General features: G+C 39.9%; 1 protein-coding gene across 3 annotated transcripts in view; it reads left to right on the top strand.

The window, feature by feature from the left end:
- SHTN1 (shootin 1) overlaps positions 1 to 14,831 on the top strand; it is a 67,186-nt gene that overhangs the window by 34,377 nt on the left and 17,978 nt on the right. For all 3 annotated transcript variants that reach the window (XM_074908464.1, XM_074908465.1, XM_074908466.1), the window contains 4 exons: positions 8,285 to 8,431; positions 9,686 to 9,839; positions 12,059 to 12,164; positions 13,856 to 13,938. In XM_074908464.1, coding sequence (XP_074764565.1) covers positions 8,285 to 8,431; positions 9,686 to 9,839; positions 12,059 to 12,164; positions 13,856 to 13,938 — 490 coding nt within the window. The remainder of the gene's footprint in view (positions 1 to 8,284; positions 8,432 to 9,685; positions 9,840 to 12,058; positions 12,165 to 13,855; positions 13,939 to 14,831) is intronic.

Raw genomic sequence — 14,831 nt, 5'->3', positions numbered from 1 at the left:
ACCTACTTTTCCTCCTTTTGTATCATGCTTTTCAGAAAGATTTTTGGGAAGTTTTTTAAAATACAGGAGCATGTGATAAAGAAGACATTGCTCAGTTGTGTTTGGAAAACTAGTAGCATTTCAAATTACTTTAAAATTCTGTTATCATTGGCCTGGTTTCACACCGATGGTGTCCCTCTAGTGACCTGAGAGATCAGAGGGACAGGCTCTGGCCCACAACTGCCTCCACAACAGCAAAGCTTTGTGCTCGGGTGAGGTTGTATGAGTGTCCTCTCACATGGATCATGCTGCAAGGTCACAGCTGTGCTTTGAGAGCTGAGGTTTCTAGAATGTGCTTACAAGAGCTGTTTGGATTACACTAAGGATGTGCAGGGATTTCCTGCTTTCGTCAGCCACATGTTTTCTCTATCCTTATATAAATTTTCTTGAAAAAACAAAAAATCTTGCTGGATTTTTGCTTGAGTTTTGCAGAAGTCACAATGGTTGGTTGTGATAAGCTGTGCAGTGTTGAGGGAAGGAATAGCTTGGAGTAAAGGGCAACACTGCACTTTATGCTTTGTGCTTGACTTGTTTGGAGCACTTCGAGAAAGGACATAGGGTCTGAGTGATGTGGGTGTCACCACGGTGCCATGATGTAGACTTTAGAATGGCACATCTTAGTGTTTCATATTAGTGTTTGTGACATCTCAGACAGCCTAGGTGTGTCTTCTACCTCACGGAAACGTGGACTTACTGCCTGTGAGGGGCTTGTTTGGTGGTGAGCATGTTCTCTTTCTAAGGGGCTGAGGTATCTGAAACTTGCCTTCATGGGGGGAGTTGGCCCATGTATTCAGATTAACCCCTTTCTCCATAGCGTGGCTTCATCTTTTAGCTTTGCCCTCCTGGGGTTGCATTTCAGCTGCGATGGGAGGAGACCAGATGAGCGGCTGGCGCAGGCTGCTTTTCGAAGAGATGCCCTTTGCGTCCTGCCCTTCTGACAAGCGAGGAGGTTTTGCGACAGAACGTGAGCAATTGGGAGTGCAGATGTGAGAAATAATGGGTGGGTGAGCATGTGTGCAGAAGCGAACACAGATGGGAGGGAGAGGAAAGACAAGGAGCTGGAGAGGGGGAGAACAAGCACATATAGGAGTGAGCGAACACTTGAAAATCAGAGCTTTTGATTAAAAAAAAAATCCAATACAGCTTTAATTATAGTCATGCTTCTGGCATCACCATAATATATATTTAATTAATCAAAAATGATCCAACTTCAAACATTAGAATTCATGTGCTTTAGAGGTTCTAACGAAACTGAGTAAATATTGTCAGCCACGGTGTGGAGAGGGGGAAGGAAAAAGAAAGAGGGTTTGAAGTGAGTCACAATCCATTGTGAAAGGTACAGGAATCTGCATAAAAGAACTAAATAAATAGAATGTGTAAGGGGCGGGGGCATGGAAAAATCTGTACCTGAATAAAACAGGGTTAACAGGAATCTTGGCAAGCTTAACCAGAATTCTAGTGTCATGTTTTAAGAGACACTTTAAGATCTCTCAGGTCTTTGTGGAGCAGTTTATAAGAAAACAAAGGCAGGCAGAGAGTATCTTGAAGGCCATCGCAATAATATAGAGGCTAGCCCTGAAAAGCACTCTTCCACAAAGATGAGCAAAATACAATACATACAGCCAAAAGGGGAGGAATACAGTCAGGGAAGTAAATTGAAAGTCGTAGCAACGTAAAAATCCCAGGAGTTTAACAAAATAATCTGGAATTAATGGTTTATTAAGCATAAATCCTGTTTTGCAACAATATTTTGTAAAGGGAACAGTTTATTACAGTTATTACTGTCGTGTGTGCTGGCAGAGAGACAACCCCTGCACCTAAAGTTACTCTGGAAGCCTCCCAGAGAAGGGACAGTGTGCTCTCAAAGTTAGCACTGAGCTGTTGTTTTCCGTTCTCTGTATCTTGCATAAATAGAAATGAAGTGTCAAACTGCTGAGCAGGTTTGTTGGGGTTCCTCTCACTTTTGAGGCTAGTGTAGGCTTTTGATCAAAACACACAACTGGAAAAAAATGGGGGTTTCTCACATGTTTCTGGTTGTCTGTAAAACAGCTCATGGTTTGAGAGGTTGAAAGGCTGTGTTCAAAGGGGCTGTGATCTGGATGGATTAAAAAAGTAAAGTGAATCTGTAATGTGCATCGTTCATCTTTTCCTTGACTTTCTCTGCAATTCTCAATACTTATGGATGCATTAAACCAGCATACTATACCTAGGTCTGTGTTTCTAAGTAACTATTACACAACAACATGTTTGCATTCAACTTGTTTACCTCAAAATGCCTGGCCCGGTGCACAGTGACATTACTTAATCTGGGACTGAATCTTCCCTTACTGAAAGATAAAAGGTGGCTATTATTTTATAAGATTTAGGAAAAATTATTGTCATTCTTAACAGATGTCTGCACTACTCATGAGGTTGCGTGCAATGGATTTGGTTACCTTGATGACATGAGCTCCCAAAGAACTCTTTCTCGGGTGCATTTGTGACCTTTTGGGTTAATTTGTGAGGACTTTTGCATTAACGTGCCACATCTGTAAGTGGATACAGCAAAACCAGCACTCACGGAGCAACTCTGTGCTTACAAGTACCACACTCTGTGCATTAAAGATAGTTCAACAGGAACTGGTATCTGAAGATAATTAATTTGCAGTCCAGCTGACTGAACTGGAGATAAAAATTAAAGAGACATGATAAGTGGTTAGTACTTGAATTCTCCTGAGCTTGAATGTTACCACTTTTGAAGCATGATGTAACACTAATATGTTTCATCAAGCTTTTTCCCAAGAACAGGTTTGTGAAATGGTAACAGATTTATGCTCTAGGAAACCCTCTTTGGTTTCTCTCTCTCTTTCCTTCCCGCCTTCTCTTTTTTGTTCAGGCAATTAATCTGTTGGAAAAAAAAAAGTGAAGAGATTTCTTCCTTTTTCATGTGGTATATGATTTATTTCTGAAAGTATTAGATGATGTCTAAATGCTGTAAGACTCTGAACGTTATAGAATGTATCACTATACTTCTACCCTGGCAGAAAGAACACTGTTAACTGCAGGAAATGAAGAAATAAGTAACAACAGAGGTTTTTTTTTTTCCCTTTATTTTGGGCCTTGGGCAGTTATGCCTCATAACTGAAGAATGAGTGCTGTAGTTTGACAAACCCTTTTGTGCAGAAGAGGCTGGTAAAATAAATAATACTGTATTTTTAAGGAAGTCACAGTGCTGATGGAAATTTTGTTTTCTCACACTCAAAATACATGTTCCAAGCACCTGTGGTGAGAAGCAAATGATGGGCAAGAAATAGGGCTAACTCATATATTCCAGTTCCCCCATTCTGCATAAATTAGACCTTTTGAGCCACAAAACTTACTAATGCTACATCTTGTAGCTCTTTAGAAATAGTCCCTTCAAAAGTTGTCTGGCAATTAGCCAAATAGGTAAAGCAACGGTATTGTATCTTTATTGGTCTAAAATTGATGGAGGTCTTAACAAAAAATATTAACCATAAAATATGAATCATCTAGAGAGAGAGGAGTGACTGTTGGCTGCCCATTACTATACATACATCCTTTTCATGATCATGTTTCTCAGTTTTCTGTGGTAATTTGAAAATCCAACTAGGATCTGTGGCTCCTCTAAAGGAAGAAGTCTACAAAGGTCACAGCACATGGCCAGAAATGCATCTGCTCTTGTTTTCCATACTTCACCTTTTTTTTTAAGACAGTCTTGTCCTGCGCCCTCCTTGCCCCTGCTATTAACTGAGTAATCTTTTCTTTCTGTCTGACATCACATGACATGGTTACTTTCCATAAAAGCTGTTCCCAGGCAGGGAAGAATATAAGAACCAGATATGGTCAGATCAGAGTAATGCCACATGCACTTAAAATTAAGCATGTGCCGAAGTGACTTTTCGGGGTTGTGTCCTAACTGCAGAACCCATTTATTTGTTGTAGCTTTTTTTTCCTGAGTAGCACTTCAGACACCTATGAACCCACTAAACCACAAGGGGTTTCTAACTCATATGAGGCTGATATCATTGCTTGATGTGCAGCACTGGGCCTGAATGTAAAGAGAGCATTTCTAGGTCAATGTCCAAACTATGGGTGTGTTTTAATCTGTTTTAATAAGATACATCTGTTTTTCAACTCTTCTATCATAAAAAACCACTAGCCATTGTTTCCTGCTGTAATGTTTATATGCAGTGAAGCTCACAAGCCCAGGTGTCCTTGATAATATAGTCAAGTAAGCAGTCACAAAGTTAGAGTATTTTTTTTCCTGATTAGCTATTGAACTAAAATCCACACCTGGATTTATATTTTAAACTGAGTACCTCCTGAATTTACAACCACTCCTGTCAAGCCATAATCACTCTGTGTCCCCCCATCACATAAAATTCTTCAGACAGCCTGTTTTGGGGAGATAAAAGTACCTTGACCCTACCTCTGTTGGGACTTATTTCAGGTCTGAACACGAGACTATAAGGCTTCAGGGTACACATAATGCAAAAGACATAAGCTCCTGTAAACGATGAAGAATGTGAATGAGTGGGTTACTACTCTATGAGGAGTGATTTCTCACTAGGATGTGGAGGAGATGGAGCAGTGCTGCCAGGGATTGAAATCAGGTTGACTGATCTTCTCTTTTCTGTTTGAGACTTCTGAAGTTTGCCTCTACCTTGCTAGGTACCTTTGTTACTTTTTATTTTGCTTCATGTAACCAATGATTATTGTTATAACAGTGCTACTGTACCGAGACAGTCTTCTCCCATCAAACTGTAGCTAAGACAAAAATGTTATTCCACACAGTGAATACCCTAACGATGTATAGATGGAAATGTAGCAACATATGCATATTAAAGCGTTTCCTTTGGCCTCATTTTGCTCCTGGGAGAGGAGTTAGTTGGAAAGCATCCAGTCAGACCCTGAATGCTACTTGAACGAGGACTGAAATTCCCAAGGCCTTGACACTAACCGAGTTGCTTTCTAACTTTTTTAATGAGGAAGAATTCCTTTTTCAGCTCTGGTGTAAACAAAAAAAAAAAAAAAAAAAAAAACAACAGCTGCAGTGAACACTCTGTAGGGTAATGGCTAGAGCAGGGTCTGAGAATGAGGTGTGGCCCCATTAAGGTCAAGGGAAAAACTTCTATTGTTTTCAGGATTTCACCACCTCCTCTTTCCCCCTCCCCAATTCTTGTCCAAACTCTCTTGATGGAAAGTGGCCAAGTCCCAGATTTCCTGCACTTTGGAACTTCTATTTGTTAACTCATGTAGGAAATACAGGTAGCTGGTTTGCACGACCAGGTTTTGTAAAAGAAAATGAAACTATTGTCTTTTGTGACCTGCCTTTAGTTGCGGTTGTGGTTTCAGTAGATTCCTCCAGCACTGACTTACATTTCTAGCATTGATTGGGATACTCTGCAGATAATTGTCTAGCAGGTGGCAAAGTCGGAACTAATCCATCAATTGGTTAAATTCCACCTAGTCCAAATAATCCTGTTAGTAGCTATTTTGCCCTTTCAGCAGTCACTTTAATTAATATTCAGGGTTGTGCAAGCGGTCAAGTTTCTGCCCCGATGAAGCAGGGATTTTTAAAATTTTAAATTAGAGTTAATTTCTAAGGGTCTTTTTGGTCCTGTGTCGAACACACAGAGCAACCTTTCAAAAACTTACTGTCAGTTCATCACCAGCTTGCTTTCTGCTTTATCTGCCACAATCACCTTGTCTAGTTTTGTCCCTTTCATTTAGAATATGCTGGTACTTCAAGAACACGTGTCTAAGTAATTTCTGACATGGATGGGACTCCCCATGAGAAATTGATTCCGATGTGTCTGATTGCAGCATTAAGTTATAAGCAACAAATTTTTTTGTGAAGAGGAGGACACTTTCACGTATATTGTAAGCGGGAATGTATTTGCGGTGTCATGAAAACAATTTATCAAGCTAATTGGAAATGCAGTGTGCAAACTTCTGAATGAAAAGGTTTTCACCCAGGTGTTCCAAAGGATTTTTTTTCATTTTGTTGCAGAAGAGCATGAAACAAAGTGAATATGAATTTTCTACATTTGGTGAAGTATCTGCTCAAGTAGAAGAAATCAAGTTGCTCTACTTGATTTCTTCTTGTTTTGGCAGCTTTCTGCTCCCTCAGGCTGGAACAACTCTGTTCTGTTGGTTTTAGTGGCAGAAACTTAAGGAACAAAAATCTTGAATTATCACCTCAAACTTTCAGATTCCAAAAAATGAAACCCATGTTTTCACTTTACTTTGAAAGTTCACAGGAGGTAAACCGTGATGTTTGCTAAAGGTGGCTTCTAGAGAGATGTCGTTTCTGTCAGGGTTCAGTAATTTTTGGCTGACTTAACAGGAAAGCAGGAGGCTTCGAGAAAGTATTGAGTTCTTTAGCAGTGATTTAGAGGCCTTTCTATATGGTATTTCAAAGATGCTGGTTTTTTAAGATGATAAAATGTTAAACAGATAAGTTGCAATACAAAGGCAAACCTTTACAGATTGGGGTGGGTAGTTTTGATTCTGAACTTCTCTTGCCTTTGAGTTGTTTTTGCCACAGCCCTACTAGTATAAGGTAACGCAAGCATAGCTGGTTTGACTGGCGGAGTTTTGGGACAGGGAGCTTATGTCCAATGCACATTTGCACCATGCTGGAGTGGCATGTGTATTGTCATAAATTTGGTTTTGTTTGTTTTATAAGAAAGTACAGTACTAGAGCCTGAATTCATCGTTTCCTCTTCATCGAATACTTCCAGTCCTTTATTGCCTACCCCCTTGGCACAGCTTTGCCCAATGAAGTGTTCATTGTAGGTTTTATTAGTATTAAGGCCGCATCAATTGACTCTTCTTGGCACGCAGGGTCAAGCAGGCTGCGTTGTGGGTTAAAAGTTCAGTGCGGTCAGCAGGCTTCTCAGTCTGTATGTACAGCTAGAGAGTGGCTTGATGAGACTGTTGAAGTGTCCATGAAAAGCACTGGGTGGAATGCTTGCCATGAATCTGCATCGGCAGATATTTCTTTAAAATCCAGTTGTATTAAAAAAAAATAAATAGCGTAGCATTGCAGTAGCATCAGACAGGAAGAAACTGTATTGTATCTGTATTTTGGTTTGTGAATAGTGTGGGAACCTGAAAAGGTCTCTTCAAAAAGAACTTTTGTATCTCTAGTACTTTATTCTTAAAACATCATCTTGCTTTTGCTTGCTTCACAACAGTGTTTTTGCAGTCTGAGGGAGTGCCTGCCTTCTCAGGCTGCTCTCTGTTCTCCTGCTGTAAGTGGCATGCTTTGCTGACCTGTGCTCATCTGAAACCCCAGCGTGACCCACTCCCTATTTCTGCTGTAAGAACAAGGCAGAGCTGACTTTGTCAAGAGTGCAAGCCCGTGTTGCCCAGGGGCAACCCTCTACCTAAAAGAGATGTCAAGATGCAGAATAAATTTGCTAGGAATTTTTTTTTGGCAGGAAGCAATCTTTTTTTCTTCTGAGTTCCTAAACAGTCTGGAAGGAGCACATCTCTCATGGAAACTGCATGTGCTGACAGCCTCTGCAGCCTCTGCACCTCTTAGGTGAAGCCTAGAGAAATATGTGATATTTTTATCAGTGTCAAGTCTCTAGGCCATTTGATTATTTTTTTTTTCCCCCTAATGTATCCATTCCCCACACAAAAAATATAACTGGGGAAGAGGGAGGAACACAAGGATCAGAACTAAAAGGCTGAAATTGCCCTGAAGTGCCTCTTCCCGGGGCAAGTGCATACACTCATTACACAAACATGGACTGAAATTAATTTCCCAAAGATTCTTCATCATTCACATATCCAGGTAACCCTCAAATAAGTGGGCTTTATGCCAAGGCTTGCAGATGTGTTTAAGGAGGTAGCCTGTGTATTCATAGACATTTTTTCCTCCACCTAGTGTTCTTTTACTCTCCAGAGCTCCTAGAATAGGGATCAGATTGTTCCCATTTCCAGGAAACAGAATTCAGAGATGCATTAAATTCTGAATGCTGCCAACATGTGGGTAATTGAGGTGTAGCAGTGGGTGGTTCTCTCACCAAACACCTGTTTCCTTTCAGTGGGAGCTCTTGTAAATTTTACACTCAAACTTCCTTTCCCCTTCCTTCTCACCTTCTTCCTCACTCTCCCTACCATATTAACACTGTTAATTTCTTGATTTTCTTTCCAATTGCCATTTTTCCCAGGATAGCATTAAACTGTGTTTAACTATTGTTTTTGTTGGGGGTGGGTTTTGTTTTGGCAGATGTTTATTGAACAAAACAAGATGAAAAGGCAAAGTCAGTTGCTTCTGCAAAATTCTGCTCCTGATCAACAGCTTTTGAAGGCTTTGGATGACAATGCTAAGCTAACACACACATTAGAAGAAGAGAGGCTTCAACACCAACAGAAGGTAAAAGAGGATTACTTTTCATCTCATGCAGTACTCTTTGAAAGCCTCCTGAGTTTAAGGAGTGTAATGTATTTTTTATATTCAGAATTATTTGAGATCTTGTCCCCCATAAGAGTTCACAATCTAAACTTCAGAGAAGGTTGTGATTCCCTTCTTCTGGGTCGCTGGTAAGGCACGAGTACAAACCGTGGAGGGTTTTCAGCCTGAAGGCTCTGGTTTAGGGTGAGTATTTTAGTCTGGATGCCAGTGAAGTGCAATTACAAGCATGATGTCAAGTTCCACTAAGTGAAGAAGAGATGACAGGAGAATATTTTGGACGTTGACTTCAAAGGGTATTTTGGGGGGATAAGCTAAGAAGACAGGAAGTGAGAGGTAGGCAGTTCACATGAGTAGTCTGGTCACTTGCTAAAGAAATGCATGGGGAAGAGCCAGACATACTGAAGCAGGGTTAGGTGAATGCTGCACAGTGGTGTTAAGTGCTAGGATCTAAAGAGATACATTCTTTGAAACTGTACTAGATCAATCTCTAACTGGGAGAAATCACCATTGCTTCACTTGAAAGCCTGAAAATGAGCTTTCCCTGTGCTGTGAGGCCTATTCTTAAAACTCTGGTGATAGAGCAATGCTAGGGGTAGGTACACAGTTCCTGTGCTTTCATCAGTGCAGCAATGCTAAGACTATATGTAATTTCACATTCTTCTGAATGAGAATGAAAGAATAATTGCCAGTTCATGGAAAACCTCTGCATCTTTGGCTCCTTGAACTCTAGAGCAAAATGTATATATTTAGGGATTTGGAAAGTGATTGCTACTCTGCACCTGAATGCTGCCTCTAAACCTGATGTTTAAACAAGGGAGTTTAAATAACCAGCCTGTCAGTGGAAGCTGTCAGTGAGAGAACAAAAATGTCAATGTTCTCGTGCTTCAAATGAAGAAATGTTCTGAAATTAAATTCTGTGGTAAAAGCTCTATAAAAAGAAAAAGGGAACATCTTATAGCTTAAGTACTTTGGAGCTGAAGATGTATTCTAAAGAAGAGATGAAACAAGTTAGGATCATAATAGAAAATTCTGACATGTCTCAGAAAAATCTGTCCAGCTCTTGTTCAAAAATCATCCCCTTTCTGGGACTTGTAGTTCACTCCTATACTATAACATCATCTTTTCAGGAGTAACTGTGCCTAATGGGTTATTTGTCAAAAGGGAAGACAGAAAATACCTTTTATTATAGTGAATGCTATTGTTTGCCAACTGCAGATCAAAGAATTGGAAGAGCAGCTAGAGAATCAAGCACTGCATAAGGAGATTAGTCGTCTTAAACAGCAACTAGAACTTTTGGAAGAAGATAAAAAGGAACTAGAGCTTAAGTGTCAGAACTCAGAAGAAAAAGCTAGAGACCTAAAGCATTCAGGTAAAATAATGTAATAACTTAATTCCATTTGAGAGGTACAGCTGGGAGAGTGAGTGGTGTGTGTCTAATAGAATTACACATGTTGCGTTTGAGACCCCAGAAACAACAGCTTTTGTGTAGGTGAGATCCAGACCTGTGCTTCACAAGATAAAATACAGCAACTGCCTTCAACCACAGAACAGTCGTGTCCAGAACGTCTGTGAAAGAATGACCTTGTAAAACTTCTGTAAGGTATAAAAATACTGTTGTTAGATTACCCTGAGTTTTACAGAGGGATATATACATGTGAATGGGTTGCGTGAAAGACACGATCCTTCGTATTCAGTCAAAATGTATCCTCTTGCCTAGTTTTAAAAGTAAATAAAAGGGGATAACTCTGCTTCTTTTTTTTTTTTTTTTGTGAGGATACACAGTGATTTATCAGACTGTGGAGTCTACACTGTATGAATTATACAAAAACATCCCATAATTGTCAAGCTACCCAACCATTTACTAGTCTTGCAATAGAAGATACCAGTGAAAATAAAGACATGATTTAGCCCTTCATATTGACATGTGAGAAAACAATTTCTGCTGATACAAGAGGGTGGGACTGTTTCTTTTTTTCTGAGTGATTTTCTTGGGTTTTTTGGGGTTTTTTTAAACAAATATTTAAAAGGTAGGTACTGCCTTCAGAGCCCTACAAAGGGAGTTAGCCAAACCAATCCGGCGAGCTTTTATGGCTCATATCCATCAGAATTATACATCTAAATTTCCTACTTGTAGTCAAATATTTTGTTACATGTCAAGTGACAGAAAGGAAAGAAACAGTCTTGGCTGGCTACTCTGTGTGTCTGTCTCTAAGATTTAAACTAACACCCAACAATACCGGCAGAAAAGATTCACAGAGTATTTGAGAGGGACCGACTGCTGCAGTGCAGATGTTCATACAAGTATTGTTATCAGGATGGTGCCTGGCTTGTCTGCAGCATCCTATTGAATGAGGAAATTTCTGACTTAATGCTCTTTATTTAAAGTTGCATTTAAAAAGGGCCCCTGGTATGTGTGGCCTCGCTATAGGGAACGTGGAGCTATGGCTGGTTAAGTATTTGCATGCGCCTTGTTCAGCTCAAGGCCTAAGCAGGTGCTACTTTTAAGTATGATACCTGGTCAGAGAAGCATTTGAGCCCCCATCAGAGGAGGCCAAAGTCCCTATCCTTAGTTAAGACGCCACATATAGCCATGCTATTCTGAAATATATTCTTAAGAGCAGGATTATCTTTAAGCTTGTTAGCAGTCTTGCTTGGAAGAACTGCTTTGTGTTAGAGTTTTACATTATGCAGCCTTAAAAATATTCCTAGGCAGTATGAATTCTTCTCAGCTGCCTTGGAAAAGATCTAACCTTCACAGCAGATTCTTTTCTTCCAGGCTTGTTTGTCCTTCAGGAGGAATTTATCAGCATAAAGATTGTACCTGGAATATAAAGTCAATCAGTTGATACTTTTTTTTTTCTTTTTTTAATTTAAAAGTAAATGTTAAAGATTGTAATTTTAATTTGAATCTGTGAGAACAAAGAACCATATCAATTTTGGAAAACATATTCTGTACTTGTGCCATAATTCCTACTGTATTCAGAACAATTGCTAAGAATTTTTGTAGCTAAAAGAAATTTAAGACTTTTTTTCCCGTTTCTGCCCTTCCCCAATTAATTGCATTTGACAACATTTCAAGTGCAGAAAAGTAATTTCCACATTTTAAGTCTGACACGAAAACAGGAGAGAAAGAATCTATTCTGCCCATTGCCCAGTTTTGACCATTTTTAAGGGGAAAACCCACACCATCAGCAAGACAGATAAGTCTGGAAGCTGAAATTGTTCACTTCTTTCATCTCTTGTTAGTTCTTTCTCAAATGCAACTTCAGATAGACCTCAACAACCTCAAAATGTCACAGGAATGTGGTAAACTTTTCCCTCCTCTATCATTTTAGGGAGAGTGTCATTTTAGTTTCAAAAGTAATTCAGGTTGGAGGTAACTGATTTCATGAGAATCCTGTGCATTTAGGACATTGTCCTTGGTAGGAAATACTGCCAAAAATAGGACTTCCTAGCAGTTGTGTGGTTTAGTCTTGTTTGATTTTTAGCTAATTAGTAGTGCTTTTGCTTAAACCATCAGAGTTGGTTTTTAGAGCAGATGTGAGAATCCAAGAACTCACTCTAGTTTGTTTAATTACTCTTGTGCAGTTGATGAACTTCAGAAACGAATACAGCAGTCTGAAAATCCTGTACCACCTCCTCCACCGCCACCCCCTCCTCCTCTTCCTCCTCCCCCTCCTCCTAACCCTATACGGTAAGTGCTTAAATCAAGGGTCACAGCATTAATGCTTTGCTGAAGCAGAATACATTACATGAGCTTGCATCCAAGCAGGAAGAGTGACTTTAAAGAAAAAAAAGTCTTTCTCCATCTGTCTTGAGCTCTTTACCAGCAGGACATGCTCTGTGCCCCACCTGCCAACAGACTAACACCCTGACCAATTTTGAACAGTGTCTGCCTTGCCAAGCCTAACGAATTGTCTAGACTGTGAGGTTGAAAGAGGAGGGATACCTGTCTCCTCTAAATTTAGGAGATTATTTTTTTCTATTTACCTGATAGCTGTAATTATAGACTTGTGAAGTGCTTGTCTGAATCTACTGCTAAGAAAACCTCTTTGAACCAAAGGATATGCTGGATTACAGTGTGTCCCTTCCTGTCGGATGCTGGTGATGAAAATGTGGACTCCACTGAGTTCCAACAATTGCTTTCATAAATTAAAAAGAAAAAAAATAATGCAGAAAACCACCACCCCATCATCAAGCAGTTTTGGACAAAATTATCCAAGTCAAGCCCGATTTTTGCAAAAAACTGTAAAAGAGGCTTACCAATATATGATGTATCAGGCCTAGACCCAAATTAATTAACTAAGCCCCAAAGTGTGCTTAATTAATTTTAGGAACTGAGCTAATCTTGATGTTGTCTGCTTCGTTTTAAAAATAAATGGACATCGATGATGTAACAGAAATTACATACAGGAGTCTTGTTAACTACTGTGTTAAATATGTGAAGAGAGATGATTAACAGTGAGAATTCATCCCTTTGTGCATCTTTGTTTTGAGAAATCTAAGCTAAACATGTTCTGAACAGTTGTGTTTGGTCTTCTGCTCCTTTTATGTCTGTTAACTCATTTGTCTTGCTTTTTTTCTCACTAATCTGCATCATGAATTATCTGTGTGCGGGTGTTGTGGGCTTTCGTTTAAGTTTGTGCCCTTTACTACTTGGAATAGATAACCCTATTCATTTTAAGCCCTGTAGTAGCTAATTTGTAGTGTTTCCTTCATGCACTGTGACATTTGTGTGTATAGAGGTTGTTTCAGAGCCTAGGCACTGAATGCTGCTTTTCTCTGGGACAGAGTTTTGACCCTTTATGCCAGGGAGGTCCTTCCACGCCGTGAGGAACAATGTTCAGTAGGGAGTGATAGGCCCCAATGACACATCAGATGTGCATGGGAGCTTGTACTTTAAGATGAATCATTTCCTTGCCTGGACTTTTACATTTTGACTATAGTGAAGGGATAATTATTTGATGCTGCAAGAAGATTACAAACTTGGAGCTGGTGAGGAGATATTGATCACCATATTTAAGTGTCCTCTGGAGAATAATACTTCAATATCTACAGCTCTTCTTTCCTTTTATTATGCTGGAGCAGCTTCAATTTGTCATGTGTCACAATGAGACACTGTGTTTTAATATTCAAATCTGGAGTGTTTTGATTTGTGCCTAATGTCTGTTAAAAAGAAATAAATTTCTCTGGTGCATTTTGATGGGAGGCATCGTGGGGGGTAATTCAGTACATACATCTGCATTCAAGAAGTGTTAAATGAGTCTTTTGTAAGTAGCTGTATAATCAGGTATAAGCAAGCTATTTGTGTGTCATGTTCAAGTTCATTCTAACAGTGTGTAATACAGGACAGAATGACAATCTGCAGTTTCATTTTCCCTGAAGGTCTCTCATGTCAATGATTCGCAAGAGATCTCACTCCAACACCAACGTGAGCAAGAAGGAGAAACCTCCTCAGCAGGAGTCAGGTATGGCTCATCCTTCCTCAGGTCATGTGGATTATTCACTAGGTACTGCAGATAAAGCTTGTGAGAATGAACTGTGCGTACAGATAGCGATGCAGATGCATATAATTGTCAACATTAACTACTGCTATCCATGACCCAGCATATTCATTTACCTTTCAGGCCAGAAATGTGATTGCGGTCCAGGTATATGTGCTCTGAGCTAGGAAGTGGTATCTTTGGTTCTGTAGCTTTGACACTCCTGTGAGGAGTGGCTAAGGATTCTGGGTTTGTCTAGTTTGGAGAAAAGGAGCCTGAGGGATGACCTCATTGCTCACTGCAGTTTCCTGAAGAGGGGAAGAGGAGATGGAGGTGCTGATCTCTTCTCCCTGGCATCCAGTGACATAGAAATGGTTCAAAGTTGTGTTAGGAAAGGTTCAGACTTGACATGAGGAAGCATTTCTTTACTGAGAGGGCAATCAAACACTGGAACAGGCTTCCCAGAGAGGTGGTCGATGCCCCAGGTGTCAGTGTTTGAGAGGCATTTGGACAGTGCCTGTAACAACATGCTTTAACTTCTGGTCAGCCCTGAAATAGTCAGGCCTTTGGACTAGATCATCATTGTAGGTCCCTTCCAACTGATATATTCTGTTCTACTCTACTGCAAGCTTCCTCAAGATCCCAAGCAAATTTGTGTGGCCCTCATAGCCATCTGTGCCCTCACAACTGAGCTGGTGATCAGCATCCAATTTACTTTTTCCAAATGGATTTTAGTATGAGCAGTCTTTGAGGCTGCAGATCAAAAACCTTAAGGGAAGACCTATCACTTGCTGTAACTGAAGGAAAGTTATAATCTTCCTACTTCTGGCTCTAATGCTTATCAGATATGTCACTGACCTGATTTCATTCACTGATGT

The sequence above is a fragment of the Athene noctua genome, chromosome 5 (assembly GCF_965140245.1).
Source record: "Athene noctua chromosome 5, bAthNoc1.hap1.1, whole genome shotgun sequence".
Lineage (NCBI taxonomy): Eukaryota > Metazoa > Chordata > Aves > Strigiformes > Strigidae > Athene > Athene noctua.
This window is presented reverse-complemented; position numbering and strand designations above follow the sequence as displayed.